This window comes from Ptychodera flava, chromosome 22, assembly GCF_041260155.1.
Source record: "Ptychodera flava strain L36383 chromosome 22, AS_Pfla_20210202, whole genome shotgun sequence".
NCBI classification, from domain to species: domain Eukaryota; kingdom Metazoa; phylum Hemichordata; class Enteropneusta; family Ptychoderidae; genus Ptychodera; species Ptychodera flava.
Genome location: NC_091949.1, coordinates 14,072,179 through 14,095,146, shown reverse-complemented (window position 1 = coordinate 14,095,146; position 22,968 = coordinate 14,072,179). Strand labels below are relative to the sequence as shown.

The 22,968-nt window shown below is 36.5% G+C and overlaps 1 protein-coding gene across 3 annotated transcripts in view; it reads left to right on the top strand.

Annotated features, from left to right (window-relative positions):
* Positions 1 to 1,348: 1,348 nt before the first annotated feature.
* Positions 1,349 to 22,968, top strand: part of LOC139122741 (broad substrate specificity ATP-binding cassette transporter ABCG2-like) — a 36,188-nt gene continuing 14,568 nt past the window's right edge. Inside the window, exons 1-10 of one of the 3 annotated variants that reach the window (XM_070688420.1) lie at positions 1,349 to 1,529; positions 3,852 to 4,051; positions 8,170 to 8,229; positions 9,480 to 9,594; positions 10,189 to 10,341; positions 12,095 to 12,252; positions 13,719 to 13,870; positions 19,573 to 19,668; positions 20,118 to 20,311; positions 21,139 to 21,204. In XM_070688420.1, the coding sequence (XP_070544521.1) occupies positions 1,461 to 1,529; positions 3,852 to 4,051; positions 8,170 to 8,229; positions 9,480 to 9,594; positions 10,189 to 10,341; positions 12,095 to 12,252; positions 13,719 to 13,870; positions 19,573 to 19,668; positions 20,118 to 20,311; positions 21,139 to 21,204 (1,263 nt within the window). In that variant the 5' untranslated portion in view covers positions 1,349 to 1,460. Of the gene's footprint in view, positions 1,530 to 3,300; positions 3,500 to 3,572; positions 4,052 to 8,169; positions 8,230 to 9,479; positions 9,595 to 10,188; positions 10,342 to 12,094; positions 12,253 to 13,718; positions 13,871 to 19,572; positions 19,669 to 20,117; positions 20,312 to 21,138; positions 21,205 to 22,968 lie in introns of those variants that run through there. The other 2 variants (XM_070688421.1, XM_070688419.1) reach the window with 2 other exon arrangements.

The following is a 22,968-nucleotide window of genomic DNA, read 5'->3' as shown; positions in this document are numbered from 1 at the left end:
TTTTTTTGTTAAACTTGATTTGACATTGGTCCGTCGTCATGCTTCCGCTCTACAAGTGCCCCAAACAGTACCATTCCCCACCCGGGACATGTATTTGTGCAGCTGCTCCAATATGCTTCCCAGGCATATGATGAGGGCGCACTAAACCCCCAATCGGGCAAGCCATATAAACGGGACAGTGACTGTATCTGTGGATGATTTTTTTCACTCTTTTTTGGTTTGTGAGTGAATTGCATGTTGAACCACTAACTGTTTAGCTTGTAAACACTGCATCTATAATGCAGTTATTTGTTTGCGTTCGAGTTCTTGTCCGTACCAGAATTCATTTCACACGTAAGCTTACAGACTGAGTTGACATTATGACAAGCTGAATACTTGTAAATATACTTTGGGGCGTAGAACAAGAAACCATAGTTAACATATTAACAAAAATAGGTGAAGAAATCAAAGGTATTACTGACCCTTAATTTGTGCATAATATCTTCACAGTCTTCCTCAAATTTGCTTCTATCAAATATTAAATAAGTTTTTGTGGTAAAGCATTTTCTAATATAGGCCAGTGTTTTCAAAATAAAATATGATATCATAGCATAGCCTCTACAAAAGTGAGAATGCCCTCTATGTCGGGTGTGTAATATGTTACCCCCCTTAGGTTTCAAAATAATGACCCTCCCTGAGTCCCCTTCTTAATTATTGAACAATCCCTCAGGTCAACTCAACAGTTACGAAATGAAGCTATGCAAATATCACTCTATGATAAATCCTATCACATGATGTTGAGGGCGGCATTCTTCGGATTCCTCTGAGCGTTTTATTTGCGAATATTTTGAGTTCCATCTTCAAATGATTTGTAATGGTTTGTAAAACCAGCGTGACACAGATTGCGCAAAGAAACTGTCTGCGCCAGCCGAAAAACAAATTATTCCCAAAATTTTTCAGCACTGAGAACTTCGAATGAATAAAGAAGATATAAGCGTTGTCTGGTAGGATCAACTAATATGTAGTGGGTGCTGTCAAAAAAACCTTCTTATTATCTAGGAACGAAACAGGCTCTCTTCAAAATCAAGACGTCCGGAGTCTCGTTACCTTATTTACGTTAATCATCGACCAATACACAATGAATTGATTTCTCGATGCTACCCTGCTCACTTGTCAGCCATTGCGCATGTGTCAAGACTTAAGAAGTATCCGCCTTTTGCCGCCCGGCACATTAATTTATTTTCAGCATATTATTGCCTGGATATTACAATTGGCTTCTGTGTTGTGACGTAACTAGACAACTCTCTGTGCGACCAGGCAACAGGTGAGACGAAGTTTGTCCACTTCCAAGGAAACCAATTTCTGCAAGGGCGTTCACAACCACAGTCCGGCAATCACACTGTCCTCTAGAGAGTTGAAATATACAGTGGTTACTTGCACCTACAGTAATTTTCTCCAAGCTTGCAGATTTAGTCATTGACATGATTTCCAACAACAACAAAGTAAAGGACCAAGATTGTCTCGTTATGGAAAACTTGGCAGTCGGAGAGGTAACTTCTATATCTTTTGATTAATGATAGTGACGGTAGATATCACCTATGTTTGATATAGTCGATCGGTGTACATGGTATACAGCGCATGTGCATGACCGGAGAGACATTGAATTTCAGAAATTATTTAGAGCGTGACTTCAATGTGAAGACAATTGTCTATCTACAAAAGCGCTTTCTAGTTGACAGAGAATTTCACTTGAATTTGTCAACCGCTTTTTTACCCAGTCGACTCGAGACCGGTCCACGTCGGTTGCTTTGGTCATACAGGCAAAATATGTGCACACCGAAAACTTAAATTCAATATTTGAGTTGCTCTCGTACTACTACGATGCGGACACGATGGTTGCTTGAAGAATTTGATTTATTACAGAACAAACATCAACTGCCAAATCGTTAGCGCGTGCAAAGGGACTTTGTAAACGTCACAACTTCAATTTCTTGTTCAACCTGCGTACGTCATAACAAACGCATATACATGCTAAGGATTATTGACTTGACTTGGTTATGAGAACAGTGATTGATACGAAGTACTCCGGTATTGACATGGCTGTTCATGGAGGGTGTGTATGGATGGTCGCGGGTATAGGTACACGCAAATTGGTAGAATCGTCAACGATACAACAAAGTGGTCGTTAATTATCTTGTGCGTGTAAAAACGCGTCTAACTTTCTAATAAAATCGAATAATCATTTGAACATAAAACTTTTCGAAGTGACAGCGAACTACATGCATTCATGAACTTAATAGCGAGGAATGGACATTCAAAACTATACCAGTATTTGGTGGTTGGCAATAGTTTGTGAATGGTTTTTTTTTCGTTCCGTGCGGATTTCCTGAAAATGAGTATTGTTACGTTTTGAAGAATTAGGTCTAGGGTATTCAACTTATTCTTGTCTGTCTAAGTCTGTATACTGAAATGTCTGTATGTCTCTATTATGAAATTAATGAAAGTGGTTTATACCGGAATGCTAACAACATATCACCAAACACTAGTATTTACGGCCCTACTCAAAAATAATTTGCGTTGGTACAAATACACTTTGTTATCCAACCAATGATACCAATAGGCCTATATCTCTGTGATGTCACGTATGCATGTAATACATACCAAGATATATGTAGGGCTACATATACCAGAAGGGCCTATTTATTAACTTCTATACACATGATACAAGAGCGTACGTACATATACAAACGTACATACGCATTATATACATACGTATATATTCATACACGCACGCACACATATGTATACATACACTACATAAGAGCTTAGGCCCGTATCTTCATAAAACAATCTTCAAAAGTGATTTGAATTAAAGCTTTCAATTAGAGACTCGAGATATTATACTCAAAGAATATTGGCGACAAAAATGTCAATGGAATAAATACGATGAAAAAGTGCCATGGCAAAACATTTCATTGTGGAAAAGAGGAATAGGAGCAATAGAAAAGCACACAAATATCTATTAAATGATTATGACGGCACCGAATTGGATCATGCATAGACAGTCCAGGTCTCGCTTCTGCTGTCTGTCATTCGATGAATATGCGTTGTATGTACTCTGCCCATGTGTTACAATTCAAGTAAAGAGAGACTTTTTAGACGTTTGAGATGTTGTAATCAAAAGTTTTTTTGAGATGCTGGCCGATAATGCAGTCATGAATGCAAGCGTGTAAGCATAGACGCTCTAGCACGGATCAGCCATAGGTGGCGTACGGCGCGACGGAGCATTTCATGGAGTTCGAAGGTTACCGTGACCTATTTAATCATACAAAGAAAGTACAAGAAGTTCGACGTTCGCGGGTCATTAGGGATACATGCCTCATGCAAGCGGGGCAGTTCAGGACAACTGTCAAATGGCCATATTACCAGACGAGGTTTCTACCCCGATCGGAGCGGGTGTATGAATGCACGGTTATACAGGGTCGCTCTGCTACAAAATATGAATTCAGACAGTGAATATGTAAGTTGTTCGGTATTTCTTCTCTCAGCATGACGTAATATTACGCAAATTAACCTCTATCTGATATTGTCACTTCGTGTAAATACAACATACATTCTATCTTGTGCAACGTGCGGCGAACACACGATATTCGCCAGCGTGACATGACAGCCAGTGCCACTGTAGTATTATAATATTTTCCCCAGCTCAGTTAGTTCACATCGACATTATGACAGACAAAGCGTTCCACCGCAACACTGCCGATTTTTCGCAGAACACAGACATCGGTGATGACATTGTAACTGACAATGACGGGCCAGGTAATTCCGATCTTGCTCTTACCCAAGTCTCGATCACATCTCCCGAAATGCAGGCCCCGATTCTACAAAAAACGGCACATGAGAAAGAAGGCGCCTCTTATGGAACTAGTAATCATGTCGACAACGGATCTAGCAGCAGGTTTGGCAGCTCGACCGTCAAGGGAGCGACTGTATCTTTCCACAATATCGTTTACACCGTTAGGACACGAATCAAACGCAAAACAGTGAAGAAAGATATACTGCAGAACGTTAGGTAAGCAAATATTTATTCACTCCGCTATTTAATTTAATCTAATTTCTTGAGGAAAATAGTGAGCAAAGCGATCATCTGTATGATGTATCGGTCTCTTCGTCGGCATGCATGCCTCACCCTTTCTCTACGAGGTTGTCGGTGAAAATGGATGCCATCTAGCCATCACCGATCACGCCCAAGTACGTGAGAGTATTACTAATAATAGCATGCACACGGGAAGCGGATGGGAAGCTGTTGTTGGTTGGTGATGTGCCACTAACTGGAATTTCAGCAGAAGGTTAATAATAAGGTTTTGTAAATTGTTCTTGTATATCAACGTAGTTGAACTCGAAACAAGCACATGTAGTACAACATGTACTTGTTGTTCAGTGAAGCACGGTCGCCGGTGTGGAAGGAATACCCGTGACTGAAGTCGCACAGCGCACTCATCGTGCAAACTGATGTTTTCTGTGAAGCAATACCGCCCTTTACAACCACTAATAATACAAAAAGAATTTAATTTTTCACACTTTGCGACAGAGGAAAACGACCAAAATTTCCGAAAACTGGTTCCGCAGGACAGTATATGTTGCATGCAGGGGATTATAATGGACAAAAACCCTGTGTTGCAGCTGTTGGTGCGAATTGTTTTGATACAATAGCCGATGGTAGACGTTTTGAACGGACGAAGGTCAAAATAACATAGACAAACAGGCATTTTTATCCCGTTTGCAATTTTTATGCCATTGACAGGCGCCTGTCAGTTGACTGAATCTGGCGGTAGGCGCGGAAAGTTTTTTGCTAAAATCTCTTTAAGAGATTTTGGCATGAGAAATTGTTCTCTGATTGATAATGAAATGATGAAACACTGTAATATGCAGGTAGCTACCTCCCTGAGTATATGAGTGATGATGAAGGCGACATCTCTATCATTGTTGAAAAGTGGGGAATTGTTTAAGCAATAAAGCACACCCAGCGATGGTATACCACAAGATTTTGACCAGTTCATGACATATATGCACAGGCGATTATTACCAATCAGATCCCAGTATTTGTGCCATCAATATATTGGTACGATGTAATAGTTATATATCATACCAGTATATTGATATTGCAAATACAGTGATCTGATTGGTCGAGACGCGAAAAGAACCGTGGTATATTGGTGATATACAACGTCTGGCATATGCGCGATCTCTCAGCTTGAGTAAAAATCCATTTTTGACGTTCCAAGCCAGAATTTCAATATACTGTTATGATATAATAGCAATAAATCACACCCAGCGACAGTATACCACTCGATTTTGACCAGTTAACTTCATTTATGCACTGGCTATCACTTGTGCATATAAGTCATGAGCTGGTCAAAATCTCATGGTATACCGTCGCTGGATGTGGTTTTCAGTTAATTATTTCCTATTTGTCCCTTTCTTGATGTTTACTTAACCACCCCTTCCAAGACATAATGGTCAATCCCTGTATTTGATGTGTATCAGTCAGTCATGCTAAAGGTCACGACCTTCGTAGCTGAAATGCTGATTTGACAACATGGTTCTTTTCCATGTTAAAGCAATCCAATCAAATGATTTTTGTTATAATTTTAGTATAAATACCATTTCTGTTCTGCAGTCACCTTTCCTCATGCATGATCAATTTCAATGGATGGGGGAGAATTAATCAAAACAAAAAATTAAAGGACTTTCTGGCAACTTCCCCTCTTTTTATGAGTAAAGAGACACTCCACCAATGAATGACTCTAAATAAACTCTGTTACCTAATGCTGAAGATGGGTGATAAGGACTTACAGACTAGTGAGACAAATTGCAAAGAGGTAGATGGTATTTGAGAAAGAGTTCCCATGGTGCATAAAACAGATCTTCGGCAGGGACGTACCTGTGATTGAACTTGTACATGTGGTTAATTAGTAACAATAGAAACTACTGCAGTTGCAACATTACAGGGAAACTTAACGTGCAAACAAAATACAGCAGTTGTGTAGATGTTTAAAAAATCGTATTGTTTTAGTTTTAACACCATTTACAACCTTGTATAGTAGTATTTTCAACTGTTTCTATACCAAAACACTTGATTTTTATTCTCAAGCTTGAATGAAAATTATATGACACATTGAACTTGTAGTATTGCCGAAACATTCTCCCTCTTGCCAAATAGTGCAAGCTCATTGCCAGAGATCAAATTGTGGCAACATCTCTCCCCCTCTTCCAAGCCCCCTCCCCAATCTGTTAACCTGTTACTATTGCCGAGATGCCTGGAACTTCATGTGCTATACAGTATTTTTACTACCATATGAAGCTTATTCGTCATCAATCTTCTGTCATAACGCTTATTGATTACTCTGTAGAAACATTTACATTCGCTAGTTAACTGTATTGTCAAACATGCTATGTCTTTGTCAATAACAGACCTATGATGTAAATGTAATAATAAACCAGATCGTTGAACAAAATAGAATAAGGTACTTATATCTTACGTCTATTCCCGTAATGGATAGTCAATTTTCTGAACAAGGGATACTGGTTGTGTTGCACACTCTGTCTATAAAAATAGTGAGAACAAATTGTTAGTCATTGTGATTGTTTGATGTATGCTAGTCGTTTAAAGTGGCATATTCATGCTGAAATTTAGCTGGTCACCCAACAAGTCCACAATCACCGTTTCAAGAGGTTTGCTTTGGGCACGGCAATGCCATGGTGGTGAAAGAGTCCAAGGGAAACATTTATGGGAACTGCACCTGTGCAAGTTTCTTGGTTTACAAACAATGTATTTCGTGCACGATGTCTCGATGCACCTCATCATCATAGCTGCAACATTTAAATTATAGGATGTAGATTATGACAGACATGTTTTAACTTTCATCAATCACCATCGTACCTTCAAGTTGGATACAGTGTTTGCATTGGTCATATGGGTCCCATACAACCTTTTAGCGCAGTTCTGACGACTATATCCCTTTAAGCAAAAAAGCGAATGTTTCAATGGATAAAAAAGCTAAGTGGAAAACTGTCAGTTCTTGAGTGAATTGGATAAGACATGTATCCAGCATTTGGTTTATCACATCAAAAATGTGCCACTTTTAGATAATTCAGCTCCTGGAAACTAATATCTACTTTCCATTATGTTTTGTTTAACAAACATGAAGGACCAATGCTTTTCTTCATTACAGGGACAATGGATCACATTTTCAATACCTCTTTTAAATTCAAGTAGACTTCATTCTTATTCTTCTTGCTATTTAAATAAACATCTCTAAATACATTTTATCACTGGTAACCTTGGAAAGACAATAAATTGTGTACAATATGAATATGCAACATTATTATTGACAAAAGAATTGTCGTTCAGACTAAAATTAGCCACTCAACAATAACATTGGACATTACATATACAGGCTGTATTGAAAATTTCAACATTTGGCATTTTTGACCTAGGTTTGGGGAGAAAACCCAGAAAGTATTGTACAAAAGAACCAAAAAGGTATTTGAAAATACATCACAAGTTACTGAGTAACTTTAAACAACTAGCATGCATAAAAATTATTTCAAAATACTTCACAAATTAGCTTTGTTGAACTTTGTTTTTGACCTAATGCTGAAAAACAGTCAAATAAGTTTTACTTGAGAAAATGAATTTACTTGGTATTCTCTTCAGAATATTGAACTTGTCATATGGATGTACTATACAGTCTTTACAAAATGGAAACTGTCCACTGCAGTCAACTCTTGAAAGGACCAGTAGCTGTACCTTTATTGTTGAATGATTGAACGGTTTCTAGGGACCCATCAGAAGAGTGCCAGACTATGACTTGCGCTCTGTTCATTTGTTGTGCACTGTAGGCTATCTAGAAGCGCGTCAACGTCCAAGATAGTTTTCCACACTGCACCTGTGCTAGAAATCAGAAGAGAACTTGTCGACATTGCACAAAAATGGTCAAAACTTGGCCCATGTGACGCCCCAGTCACGAATGTAAGATGTATAATAATAAAGTTATCATGAAAATACCGCAAAGGATGCACTTGGACACTGTCGCTGCACATTGCCCTCCACTTCAGCTGCACCAGTGTCCTCGTGCATCCTTTGCAGTATTTTTGTAATAACTTCATAATATATTTTTGTTACAGTGGTGTGTTTAAATCGGGTATCAATGCTATCATGGGACCAACTGGAAGCGGGAAAACTTCGTAAGTATATTTAACCTGTTCTACCCTAATTCCCTGTAGACAGGTCCACATTCACCATTGATTACAATGAGTTTCGGCCAAACCATGATGGTGAAAGGGGTAATTATCAATGAACAGATTTCTATAAGCATGTAACCAGTAGGTTAGCTTACTCGGAACCTTTAAAGGAGAAAGCACTAAATAGTTAAAGTCACAATATCTGTATCTTTTAAACTTAAAGCCCCATTAGTTTTATCTTTTAAAGCACCAGTAACTGTATGTATTTGCATTTTTTCGATGAGATGGTTGGAAATCAAAAGCAACCAAGAATGCTTACTGAATCTTTGACAACAGAATGTTTTCAAATATTAGCAGTGAACATACAACTTCATTTTACAGCGAAAAAACTTTTGATTCCCAAGTCATATATGGCCGCAGCGAGTGAGTACACTAAAACTGAACAATCGACCAAATCCATCGCTAAGGATTGAAATACTGACATTTTCAAAGACAATATGGCTCAATAATGGGAATCAAGAACATCTCTAAGAAGATTGGATTTTATTTTGGTACAAAGCAATGTGTAAAAGGATACAGCCTACAGGGATTTACGAGTTTGATCTATAGGAAAAATTGATAATTTTCTCCAAGGGACTGAGCCCGAGATATTAATATCTAGATAAGCTGATGAAAAATGTTTTGGCTTGTAACTTTGATTTTCATTTTATTTTTGGATTAAATCTTATTTATTTTGTTACTTCAAGTGCCAATCTGCAACGATTTCCTACTTTCCTACTAACTCAATGCAATGACTTTACTATGTCAATTGTAAGATTTTGCTATATTCATCAGCATTAAGACTGAAGTACCAGTACTCAATAATTCCTGAACTACGGGGGTCAAAGAAACCTGTTGCATAGTTGTCCACAAAGCATGCCTCAGCATGCAAATTTTCACAAAACTGAGCCTTTGAAAACTTTATGTTATCCGTAATCTTCAAAATGAGCTCCCACAAGTGGTAGACCACAAGAATATTGTAAAAGTTTGAGATCCCAAATATCTGTCCCCAAGGTACATTCGACCTTAAGCTTGGTAATACTGTGTAATTACATGAAGAAAATCACTCACGTTGGTCAGGCCTCTGACAACGCAATGTGAAATTCAAGTTATGTGCAATCTCAGCAGGCATTTTATTTACACACTCTCTCTCTCTCTCTCTCTCTCTCTCTCTCTCTCTCTCTCTCTCTCTCTCTCTCTCCCCCCCCCCCAAGTCTGCTAGATATTCTGGCCGGCAGGAAGGATCCCAGAGGGTTGAAAGGCCAAGTTCTCATCAACTCACAGAAACAGCCCCACAATTTTAAAATCATGTCTGGATACGTTGTACAGGTGAGAGTGTGACCAGGGTTTCTCTGTTTTACAAAAATCTATTCATATGTTAACACAAAAGAATATGCAAATTATCCCATATTATGAAAATTAGCCAGTGCTCTATTTCACTAAGGTGTTGAGAACGCTGATGAGATCTAGAAAGATTTTCAATCAAAACACATTTTTGTGCACAATCAAAAAATAATTCTTTTTTCCAGCATTCCTTTGTCCATCACTTACTCAGGTGTCCCTACGTAAACTTTCAGAAAGTAGTATGTAAACCTGGCACCTGCACTTTGCTTAGAAACAGCATATGCGTGGCAAAATTATGTTTGTGAAGTGGACATTAAATATATCTTGTGTCTTTCTGCCGATGTTAGATGTAGAAAAAACACACTTTGAATTTTATTGTCATTTTCGAATTGCAATGCACACACAAATTTTCTTTTAATTTCATATAATAGTTATTGATGTTTTGAAGCACAGTAAAGGAACTAAGGTGTGTGTGTAGTTGCAAGTTTGTAAGATATTCCACATATGAAGTCTTCCAGATATTTAGCATAAAGCATGGTTATCTTGATCTGCATCACCATTCTGCTCTCTTCATCAAAGGATGATGTTGTCATGGGGACGCTGACGGTGAGAGAGAACCTGAGGTTTTCAGCAGCATTGAGGCTTCCCAAAACAGTGAAAGAGGAGGAGCGCGACGAAAGAGTGCAAGAAGTCATCACTGAACTTGGACTTAACAGTTGTGCTGATTCTAAGGTGAAACTGGGACTAGCAATCCCCTGCCATAGAAATCTAGTAGAAATAGCTTATGTCACAATATAAGAAATAAATGTGCATGTGCAAGAAATATTTAACAAGGTTCTGGTTTTCAATAGTATGCATAAAATATCTTTACTTAGATTTTGTGTCCTACATATGGCATTTTCAGATGGCATTGATAAATGCTCAAATGCGTTGGAGATTTGGAATGCATTGGATTGAAATGCACCAGCGCCTTCAATATGGAACTGGTAAAGTTGATATGAAGATATAGGGGACAGTATTGTTTGGAATCACTGTGATTATCACCCACTATATAGTCTGCCTGTCAGCCATCTCTGACTGCCATCATCTAACCTGTGGTTGACACAGGAGAGAACAACTGAGAACCTTGATCTTGACTTGCCCTTGCTGAGAGCAAAGGTCTCTGTCAATGTGTAAATAGCCATGGGCAGGGCATTGTCTTTTTTTACGCAATAAATTTGCAACTGAAAAGCTGTGCCATCTGAGAACAAGACTCCTTTGCTGACTAAACATTAGTAAAACAATCAAATTTGCATTACATAGCATTTTGCGGTCCTACTAATTACTGCCCATGACTGCCTGTAGCTGCCTGAGGACTGCCCGAGCACTGCCCGAGGAAAAATGGGCCAAATTTCGCCAGTTTTAACATTATTCCAATAGTTACATCATGCCCAGCCAACCAAAAGTATCATTGATTTGGCGTTAATCTGATGTTTTCTCCGGTGGTTTTGGAACACGGAAGATGCCAGGCTTGAAGGACGTCGCCAGCTTGATAGTGAGATCATACCATTCAGTGCAAGAGGTGGTACGATATCCTAGCAGCGCGTGTGCAGCTTGACAGCCTACCACCCCTTGCACTCAATGGTATGATCTCACAATCAAGATGGGGACGTCTTTCTAGTCGAAAGCCCGGCGTCTTTCGGGTTCTAAAACCGCTACAGAAAACACCAAATCAATGATATTTTGGTTAGCCAGGCATGATATAAGTTCAAGCTATTGGGTTTGTGTTAAACTGGCGAAATTTGGCCTACTTGCTCCTCGGGCAGTCCTCGGGCAGTTTCTCGGGCAGTCCTCAGGCAGCTACGGGGAGTCACAGGCAGTAATTAGTAGGACCCGCATTTTGTATGCCCTTAAATTTGAAAGAATTTCTATGATCAAAAAGCTGCAAAGTTTTCACCCATGTCACACAGCATGTATTACAGGTTTTAAAAAAATGCTACACATTAATATATATCATGTTCTACTTTGGTGTGTTAAGCTTAGCATTCAATGCATGACAGTGCCAACCACAAGCCTGGTGAAATTATGATAATGTTTTAACGTAGTGTAGCCTTGTTTATGAAATAAAACGAGGGCAGCTGAGCTTTGATGTTGTACACATGTAACAAATCACTAAAAAAGAATTATTATATTTCTTCCCCAAGACCTGAAATATCCTGCTAATATTTCATAAAACCACTAATAAAAAAAAATGACTTAAGAATTATTTTAGTATGCGTCCAATGTATGAACTTTCTTGTATGAAGATATAGCAACAATATCAAGTACAGTAATAGTCTGCTGTAGCAGAATTTTCCAAAATCCGGTGCAAAATGACCTTCACTTTACAACATCATTGTGTCTTTTTTGGCAAATAACAAAAACATTATTGTCTCTATTGTTTGGTAATTAATGATCAAAGTACAGATGTTTTGAGCAGTCTTGGTTTTTCATTTATCTACAAAAGGTGGGAACACAGTTCATCCGAGGAATATCTGGAGGAGAGAGAAAACGAACCAACATAGGGATGGAGTTGATCATACAGCCATCAGTACTGTTCCTGGATGAACCAACCACAGGTCTTGATGCAAGTACTGCCAATGCTGTCATGCTCTTGTTGTACAGGTGAGGTCCAAACACAAAGAAAATTGCACTGATTAATATCAGAAAGCTTTTTTTGCCCTTAAAACATGGAGTCAATTGTAGAAAAATAGTGTAAATGTCAATCTGGAAATATTACAAATATCAAGAAATTGAATGAAAAAATGCAGATATTGAAAATAGATAAACAATTTAGTACTGTCAGAACTATATCCATATTTGTGAATGGGGTTTATCAAACATAAAAATGCAAAAAGAGGCCATCTTATGAGTTTGAAGGGAAAAGTTGATTCCTAAAATCTGAATCAAGTTATTATCTGTATGACGTGAGAAGCAGTGACATATCATCTTGTGAGAAATTATGCCAGCATTGTAAGCCAGTAGCAGATTTAAAAGTACGCAACTTGTTTTGCTAAAAATTTGATATCCATGGGAAACTTTCCAATAATAAGAGATAATGTCTATATCATTATCAATGCAACAATTTTACCAATACATTGACAATCATCGTTTCCGTACATTAGTTGTTTTGCTGCAAAAAGGCGATTAGCAAATCATTTATTCCAGATCAAATGTTTTTGAAAGAATTAACCTGTTACTTTGTCACGCTACTACTGGTACTAGTCTGACAAACCTGTGTGTAATTATTCACCTGCATGATGATGAGTGTCTACAGCACTATCAGACTATATCTAGACCGCAAGATTACTTGACCTCTCCAGATAGTGGTCTGGAGACCTTCATATACCTGTAGATTTGCTAGCCATGGATAATATTGCTAAACATAGCACCTCGCTAGCTATAAGGAGTTAATGGGTTTATGTTTCTGGTCAGAAAAATATCCCCCTATCCCACAGATATAAATCCTTGTTGAAAGCAAAGCAGATTTTTACACTATTGTTTATCATAAAGAACTATTGGGAAAATATGGTACAGCTAAGTGAACTTGGTATTTGACTAGTCATCATGACAACAGTAAAGTGTCCTATGTTCACCAGAAATGGTACTTTAATTGAATAAGCTAGTATTGTCGCAGTAGCCCACGCATCATAATATTTCCTGTCAGTTCCAACAAAACGAATTTCTGTCGTATTCTCGGATTATTTTGAAAACCGAACAGATGTGTGACTTTTCTCTTTTCTCTTCAAATTTTGCCACGGCATGGAGTTGAGTTTAGCAGGACAAACACAAACATTTTGATTTCTGCCATAATGAAAAAACTCATACCCATTATTTTGAATGACGCACATGAATATGGAAAACAAAATTCTTTGTAGTTATCTCAAGCACATTACCCCAAGTTGCAACACAAACAAATGTAATTAAAATACTGTCTCAAGGATGTCTAGTTCTAGTTCCCTTATCTCTTGGTCAGTTATGATTTGTTTAAAATGCTGAGAGACAGAGTAGTGGCCGTAAGGGGAGATGACACAATCAGTGTCATGTCACTAAACCTTTCAATGACATTTTTTACCTCACATCTATTTCAGACTTGCCAGAAATGGCCGCACTGTTATCTTGTCCATACACCAGCCGAGATACACTATCTATCGTCTGTTTGATACGTTGCATTTGCTGTCCCTGGGAGAGACTGTGTATCATGGACCAAATGACCAGTCACTGGATTATTTCTCAAGATTGGGTAAAAAATTCACCATGATTTATTTTTTTTGACAGATTCTGTTTGTATTATGATTGTAGTTTTGCAAATCGCTGAATTTTTTTTGCCCTCTTTCACACAAATTAAAATGAACACTGAAAAATTCTAACAAAACACTACTGAAAATCAGCTTATTGTCCAATGCATGAAATTTGATGTCCCCACCACTTTTTATACTGTTTCAATTATTTGCGTAACAGAGGAAACGCTATGATGATTGATTGACCCTAAAAATTTAAAAGTTCGTGCAGAATTGGCTCTCATGCATGTCAATCTGAAAACTTCAAACTTCTCTGGTGCACAAATTATAGAATATCAAAAGGATTTGTGCAAACATACAGAACTCTGGTTGTTTTATGGAAGATAGATAATATAAAATAGATGCAAAGTCAGTGCAAAATATGTTAGGTCCTCCTGTCGACGATCTTATCATGATATATGTCACAGAAAATGACCAGATATGAACTGTTAATGCTCACGTGTTTTATTATATATTGCAGTTATGTGTAAATTTGAACCTTTGCCACATGTTTGCAACTTCATTGAAAGTATTATGATCAAATAATGAACAATATTCACCACAGATTAACTCTATAGGTCATTAAGTATTCAAATACGCAATTAGCTGAAATAGAAATAATTAATTTCTTTGACTGCTGTCACTGTATCACCTCTTTATATAGCAAGTGTCATTGCCTTTGTTCCAGTCCTTCAAACTATATATTCCAAACTTTGAAAGCTCATTAGATATGCAAACTATAAATTAGCTGACATGAAAACTTAAGTACGAAATGACTTCCAATATTGGTATAACCTGGTATAATCATCAATTTACATAGCATGTTATGCCAATTTTGATCAAATATATCCAAGTATATATCCCTAATTAGGAAAGCTCATTAAATACACAAATTAGGAATTGGCTGAAGCAAAAATGCTTAATGCCTTTCAATAATGTTAGCCTACATAAATGGTATCTGTAATGTACATAGCAAGTTTCATCATTTTGGTCATGTAAATTCAAATATATATCCCTAATTTCAAAAATTCATTAAATATGCAAATTAGGAGCTCCATGAAGTACAAATGATTAATGACTTTCAATAACGTCATATCATAGTATCTTTAATGTACATAGCAAGTTTCGTCAACTTTGGTCTAGTCAATACAGATAAATATCCCTGATTATGAAAGTTCATTAAATATGCAAATAAGGAATTGGCTAAAGTTCAAATGCTTAATGACTTTCAATAATGTTCTTTCATAGTATCTTTAATGTACATAGCCAGTTTCGTCAACTTTGGTCTCGTCAATTCAGATAAATACCCCTAATTAGGAAAGTTCATAAAATATGCAAATTAGGAATTGGCTGAAGTAAAAATGCTTAATGACATTTAATAATGTTCTATCATAGTATCTTTAATGTACATAGCAAGTTTCATCAATTTTGGTAATGTAAATTCAAATATATATCCTTAATTTCAAAAGGTCATTAAATATGCAAATTACGATTTGGATGAAGTAAAAATGCTTAATGACTTTCAATAATGTTAAATCATAGTATCTTCAATATGGATACCAAGTTTCGTCAATTTTGATTGAGTAAATTCAGATATATACCCCTAATTAGGAAATTTCATTAAATATGCAAATTAGTAATTATCTTTCACGTCACCCCTTAATAACTTTCACAGCTGATATATCTTGATGTGATCAACATTTGTAGCAAATCTCATCAAATTGTGTGCAGTCGTTCTCAATATATATCCGTTTTTTCTAAAATCATTAATTATGCAAATGAGCAAAAAGTAAGCAAGCCACATCCACCAAAAACTAATCAGTTCTTGCCATTTGCAAACTGAATGTATGTACCAGATTTGATTCTGATCTGATGAGCCGGTTTTGAGATATTGAGCACACAGACAGACAGACACACAGACAGACAGACAGACAGACAGACGGACAGACAGACAGACACACAGACAGACAGACATCGCTGCGACATATGCTCACGTGTGTCAACACGTGAGCAAAAAAGGCATGCAATATTGGACTTTTTTTATTTATCAAAGAGAACTTCTTGAGAAATCACCGTGTTTTCGTAATGACATTGTGGACGCACTGTGCAATATATCTGTATTTTTTGCTCACGTGTTGACACACGTGAGCATATGTCGCAGCGATGTCTGTCTGTCTGTGTGTCTGTCTGTCTGTCTGTCTGTCTGTCCGTCTGTCTGTGTCTGTCTGTCTGTCTGTCTGTGTCTGTCTGTCTATGTGCTCAATATCTCAAAAACGGCTCATCAGATCAGAATCAAATTTGGTACATAGATTCAGTTTGCAAATGGCAAGAACTGATTAGTTTTTGGTGGGTGTGGCTTGCTTACTTTTTGCTCATTTGCATAATTAATGATTTTAGAAAAAACTGATATATATTGACAACGATTGCACACAATTTGATGAGATTTGCTACAAATGTTGATCACACCAAGATATATCAGCTGTGAAAGATATTAAGGGGTGACATAAAAGATAATGAATAATTTGCATATTTAATGATCTTTCATAATTAGGGATATATATCTGATTTGACTTGATCAAAATTGACAAAACTTGGTATGTATATTGAAGATACTATGATTTAACATTATTGAAAGTCATTAAGCATTCTTACTTCATCAAACTCTTAATTTGCATATTTAATGAACTTTTGGAATTAGGGATATTTATTTGAATTGACTTGACCAAAATTGATGAAAGTTGCTATGTACATTAAAGATACTACAATATAACATTGTTGAAATTCATTAAGCATTTTTACTTCAGCCAAATACTTATTTGCATATTTAATAAACTTTTCTAATTAGATACATAAATCTGAATGGACTTGACCAAAATTGATGAAACTTGCAATATACATTAAAGATACTATGATATAACATTATTGAAAATCATTAAGCAGTTTTACTTCAGCCAATTCCTTATTTACATATTTAATGAACTTCACCAATTAGAGATATATATCTGAATTGATTCGACCGAAGTTGATGAATCTTGCAACATATATTAAAGATACTATAAAACAACACTATTAAAAGTCATCGTTTACTTCAGTTAATTCCTTATTTGCATATATAATGAACTTTCCTAATTAGGGATATTTATCTGTATTGACTAGACCAAATTTAACAAAACTTGCTATGTACGTTAAGATACATGTACTATGATACAGCATTAAAAGTCATTAAGCATTTTTACTTTAGCCGATTCCATATTTGCAAATTTAATGAATTTTCCTAATTAAGGATATTTATCTGTCTTGACTAGACCAAAGTTGAGGAACTGCTTTGTACATTAAAGATACTATGATACGACATTATTGAAAGTCATTTAACATTTTTACTTCAGCCAATTCATAATTTGCATATTTAATGAGAACATTTCAGTCAATTCCTTATTTGCATATTTTAATGAACTTTCCTGATTGGGGATATATACTTGGATTTAAAATTAATCTGTGGTGAATATTATTCATTATGTTGATCATAACACTTTCAATGAAGTTGCAAACATGTGGCAAAGGTTCAAATTTACACATAACTGCAACATATAATTAAACACGTGAGCATTTTCAGTTCATATCTGGTTATTAGCTACTATAGACTATAGTCTATAGAAGCTATTGGGATGGGTATCCGTCCGGCGTCCGTCGTCAGTCTGTATGTATGTATGTATGTATGTCCGTTTGTGAGGCGTCCGTCCACTCAAATATCTTGAGAACCGCAGTACTTACTGATTTGATATTTGTTGTGTACATGAAAATATGATTTTGAGAAACTAATTTTTTTAATTTTTTGATATTGTTGAAAATAGGCAAATTAATGCCAAAAAAGGCGTTTTGGGTAAAAAATCTTCTTCTAAATAACCGCTGGTCAGACAGCTTTGTTATTTGGTATACAGGTCCCTAGGGATAACCTAACTTAGATTTGTTAAATTTGTGATGAAATATGCAAATGTGTATTTTTAAGGAATTTTTTTGTCATTTTGGTCAAAGTTTGACTTACATTGTATGTAATTCTTGTACTGTATAAACCCTATCAATTCACCCAGAAAAAAATAATTAATATGATTTTAAATAATTGAATTAATTAGGAAATCATCAAAGCCAAAATAATTTTAGTGTGGAATTATCAGAAAGTTCAACTTTTTTTGACAGTTCATAGTGAATTGAGGATTAAAACATGTAAAGGCAACTTTCCTGAATCCCAACTTTGATTTATTCTGAACCTCAATTTATGTTATCTAAAAGAAATTGCTCATAATAGTTTGTCATGATAGGGTGGTCAAATAAATAGAGATAGAGAAAGTTCTAATTTCCATTTATGGTTGACTAGGTAAGGATAAATAAGATTACTTTTTGAGGAAAAAAATAGAGTGGTCAATTAAAAGAGTGGTCAAAGTGATAGAGTTTTTATGGTAAAGCTGGGCTGTAAGATTCCTCATGTGCTATTTATAGCAATTATGCAATCTGTGTAAACAGTGCAATGAAAGTGTAACATGATTCCTTATAATGCTTTTGATGACCTTGAACTTCTTAAGTTTCAAGCATTTGTCTCTTCAGTGTGCTTTCTCTGAGTACGTACAGTCTCAACTTATTCAACAGAACTTACTTACAATGTTATTTGAAAGTTAAAATGTGCTTGGTTAATAGGATGAAAATACTGATAAAAAGATAACCAGCTTAATATTCTTTATAACCTGACAGATAATGAGATAATTAGTTAGTGAGATAATTTCATGCAGTCAGGAAATACTTAATTTTGTATCCATGTGTATAGTAGCTTCAGGGACTTTGGCCCTATGTTTTACTTATGTCACAAACTAATGCAGTCACACCACAATGCAACCTTTGACCCGTAATCTGTCAATCTGTCACTCATCTGTATAGCAACTTGTAGACATCAAAAATGCATTAGTGAAACATAGAAGGCCAAAATATTAATCCTTTCTAAGTCGTACCATTTCTTCCAGATTATTGTTACTGTTAATTGAAGGATCTTGTTACAAATAGGAAGATGTTAATGTATTAAGACATTCAAATGAGTCTAGTGAGAAATTATGCATATAATTGCATTCATCTTTGATTTATTTCTGATGACAAATAAACATTTCCACAGTTTAAAAGAAAGCTGCTACCCTTATCTGTATGAAAGGGACTGCCGATTCAAATTTCACTACAAAAGCTTGCACAAGGTCCTAACTTTATGTAACAGTGTATGTTCAGCCATGCATGGTGACAGTTATACTCTTTAATTTTTGATTTTCATTACAAACTGTAAAATGTTTCACTGAATGTTTTATCTTGTCTGCCAGCAAGCAGAGTTGAGGTTTTGCACAGTTCAAGAAGTCAAACAACACAGACTTTTTTTCATATCAATCAATATTTATGAAAAAAAACTTAAAAAAGAAGGACTTTGTCCCTTTAGCAATACCCTTCACCAATACCTTCACCCCTCGGTGAACTAGCCCAATCAACTCATTCCCAAAGTAGTGAAGGTTCTTACCAGGGAAGTTTATATGCTTTCACCCCCGCTACCTTGTGCATAGGTTCACCCACACCATAGAAAACAATAGGCTATCCCAAACCTTGACAGTGAAGGGGTTGGTATCTGTTCATTTCATGACAGGATACGTATGTGAAGAGCATAACAACCCGGCAGATTTCTTCCTTGACGTCATCAATGGGGATTCTTCAGCTGTTTTGGCCGTGAAAGACACACTAGGTATGAACACTACAGAAACAGTCTCAGTTCAGATGGAACAAAATTTTGACCTTAATTATACAATCCTTGTCTGCAAAGTGTAATGTGTTTGGACATTCTTTGAGTTTTTACCCAAATTGCGCATTCAAGATGTGCTGTGTTGCAAATGTAAGGAAAAGTGATCAACCAATCACCTTACTTGATACATATATGTCAACAGTTTGGAATGCCAGCTCTGATTGGTCCTTTTACTTTTCTGGAGACAAATGAGCAACATTTCTAGGTTTACAAGGACAAAGTCAATTTCTCATTACAGTGGTTATTATGGTTTCATAAATCGTGTAATATCAGATATTTTTGTTGCTTTGATTTTAGTCAATTGTTTGGATTTTGGAATAAGATATGTAAGGAGAATCGCTTCGCTATCATTACACTGACTTAAAACTGCATTCGTGTTTTGTCATATGTAGATGATGCGGAAAAGGGCGGGGCATTTGCTGAACTTGACAGTGACAAACAGCCAGACAAGTTGGGCAAGTGTTTCACCGATTCCTCCACCAATCAGGAACTCTCCAAGAAACTTGACCCAATCATGACAACCTTCAAAGAAACCGACCAACCGACAATCAAGGAAGTGGGTTACACCAGCAGTTTTAGCAAACAGGTGGGCTTGACAGATAATGTAAATTAGCCATTGCTTGCATCTGTGTATCGTCCAATCGTGGCTTTCAATACACACAGTGAAACTGATCACAAAAAGAACAGTTAGATGTCATCAAGATCAAACACCAGAGATTCAATGATGTCTTTCCAGAGTATTCCTAACAGACAGGTGATGACGCATTGCCTGAACGGAACAAACCATGATAAAACTAAAAATATCACGTGTACAGGGCCCTCTATCCATTTACATCACTACACACACATTTTTTATTCTTCTGCAATAAATGGAAGATACAGTACTTTTAATATCTAGGTCTTTCACCTTCAGCAACAAAAGAGGCAGTCTGTTCATGTATATTGATTCAGTGGGCTAAAATAAATAGGGTTTTTTTACAACTGTAAATATCAGGTTGAATTCAGGTCTTGAAAATGAGAGTTACAGTATTGTCTGGTGTGTATTGTCCTGTATCTTGTCAACAACACTGAACGGACTCACATTGAGCCATTATCTCTGTTTCCGCTGCACAGATGCCAGGCCTAAAATAGGTCATAAAAGCAATGAAGCTTGTATTAAATTTTCATGGGTAGTGAGTTGAAAATCAAATTACAAAGATTACTCAGTTAAGTCCACTTTTGCTCTGGACACAGTCCAATAGTGTATGATGTCATCGTACCAGTGCATGTTGTAAAAGAAAAAGACGTTCAGAGAGATATCCTTTTGTCAAACGAATTAAGGGTTCAAATGCGTCATACGTATTACATGAGTTTAGACATCAAATATCTTTGTAAACCCAAGTCATCTATGGTCTGATTTCTGTTATCTTACAGTTATCGTGGCTGTCCAAGAGGACTGTGTTGAATTTATTGCGCAATCCTTTCATAACAGTGATGCAGGTAAGATCATTCGTTTGGAAGTTGACTAGATTTGAATTGTGTGAGGGCGCTGTTCATCAAAAGGTCAATAAACTGTTCCACACTTGAAGGGCAGAAGGTCACAGCCTCTCCACTGAGATGCTATAGAGAGACTTACATGTTGGTTTGTGATTTATTACTTGCCTCTTATATCGAACGTCGTGGTGTGCTCCATAGGATTCAATGGTAACTTGTCAATGATGTCGCGGGCCGCATAGTCATCATTGGACTCAAAGTGAACCAGAACTATTTTCACCTTGACAAGTTTGGGATTTAAAAATGATAAAATTACATGTTTTACATAGGAAATACTGTTTTTACAAAATTATGCAGAAAAAAAATTGATAATCAGCATGACAATGATTTAAGCGTAATCAATGCACCATTTAATAATGATAATCATTCTATTTTTCAAAAGATTTTGTCTAACATGGAAATAAAGCATAAAATTGTCATTTGTGTGTACACCCAAAAATTTGGAGTGAAAATTATGAAAGAGAGGCATAATAAAACATTACAGCCCAAACATGGGACTATGTACCCTCGAGGCAGGGGACCATTTGCCCTCCTTACATTGGGCAAATGGTCACCTACCCTCAGGCACATAGTCCCATGTTTGGGCTATATACTAATTTGCATTCATCTGGCAGACCAGGTGAAAGTGTAAAGTACTTTGTATTTCAAATATTGATCCTCAGAACCTCCATGGGCACAATGAATTTTCCGCTTTCTGCTGTCTGATTTTAGTTTGGAAATAATTTTGGCCAATTGAAAACACATTGGTCATTATTATGGGTCTAAATTTAAGGTGCTTGGATGCCCTATCATTGGTACAGAGTACAAACATGAAATTTCCCATTCACACCAGAATGCAGATTGTATGGACAATGCATTTGCATAATATTGAATAGTTTCTTGAACTTTGTGCCAACACAGACCAAACCCATTTCTTGGCTCTGAACAGATTTCATTGTACTGTAATGCTAGATTACTATCAGGTTGTTAATTAAAGTTTCTCATGAATGTGTGAAAAAAATATATTGTGAAAAGCAGTCTGAAACCTGGGTACATTGTGATGATAAAACACACTTGATTGTGAACAAGTTTCTGTCAGGAAAATTGTTGCACATGATTGAATCAGCACATGATGGAATCCATGTACTGAAGTTGACAAGGCAAGAGATAAAATATTTCAATGGAGAGATAAAAGTTCAGATCAAGATATGAGGACACCGATGTCTGATGTAGGCCACCGCATCTTGTTAGAGATTAATTAGAGCGTCATTTTGAATAGATGAAGGGACCATTCCAAAGAGGTCACTGCCCTTTTTTGATACACCCCCCTAAGAGCAAAGTGCCTGTCCCAGTAATGTTATAAAGCATTGTAGGCATTGTCATTGCTTTAGAGAGATGAATAAAAAGGTGCATTAACCTTTCTACCAGCTAAAGTGAGCGTACGATTCTATACCATGTCAGCCAAGAAAGGTCAATGCACTTTTTGAAGCATATCACCACAGAAGCAGCAACTTATACAAGGACAAAGCATTCTATATGTTACTACAGAAATACAGTGATCTTCAAGTGAATAATGAAACGTGAAATTATCGCCTTCCTTCAGACGAGATATTAATATTTATTCAAGTAGTTAAATATGTTTCCATGTATATTAATGTATTTTCTCCTTCCATATGCTGTGTGCAAGTCATCAACTCACGTCACTTTACACAATTTTTCCTCTTTTTCTTT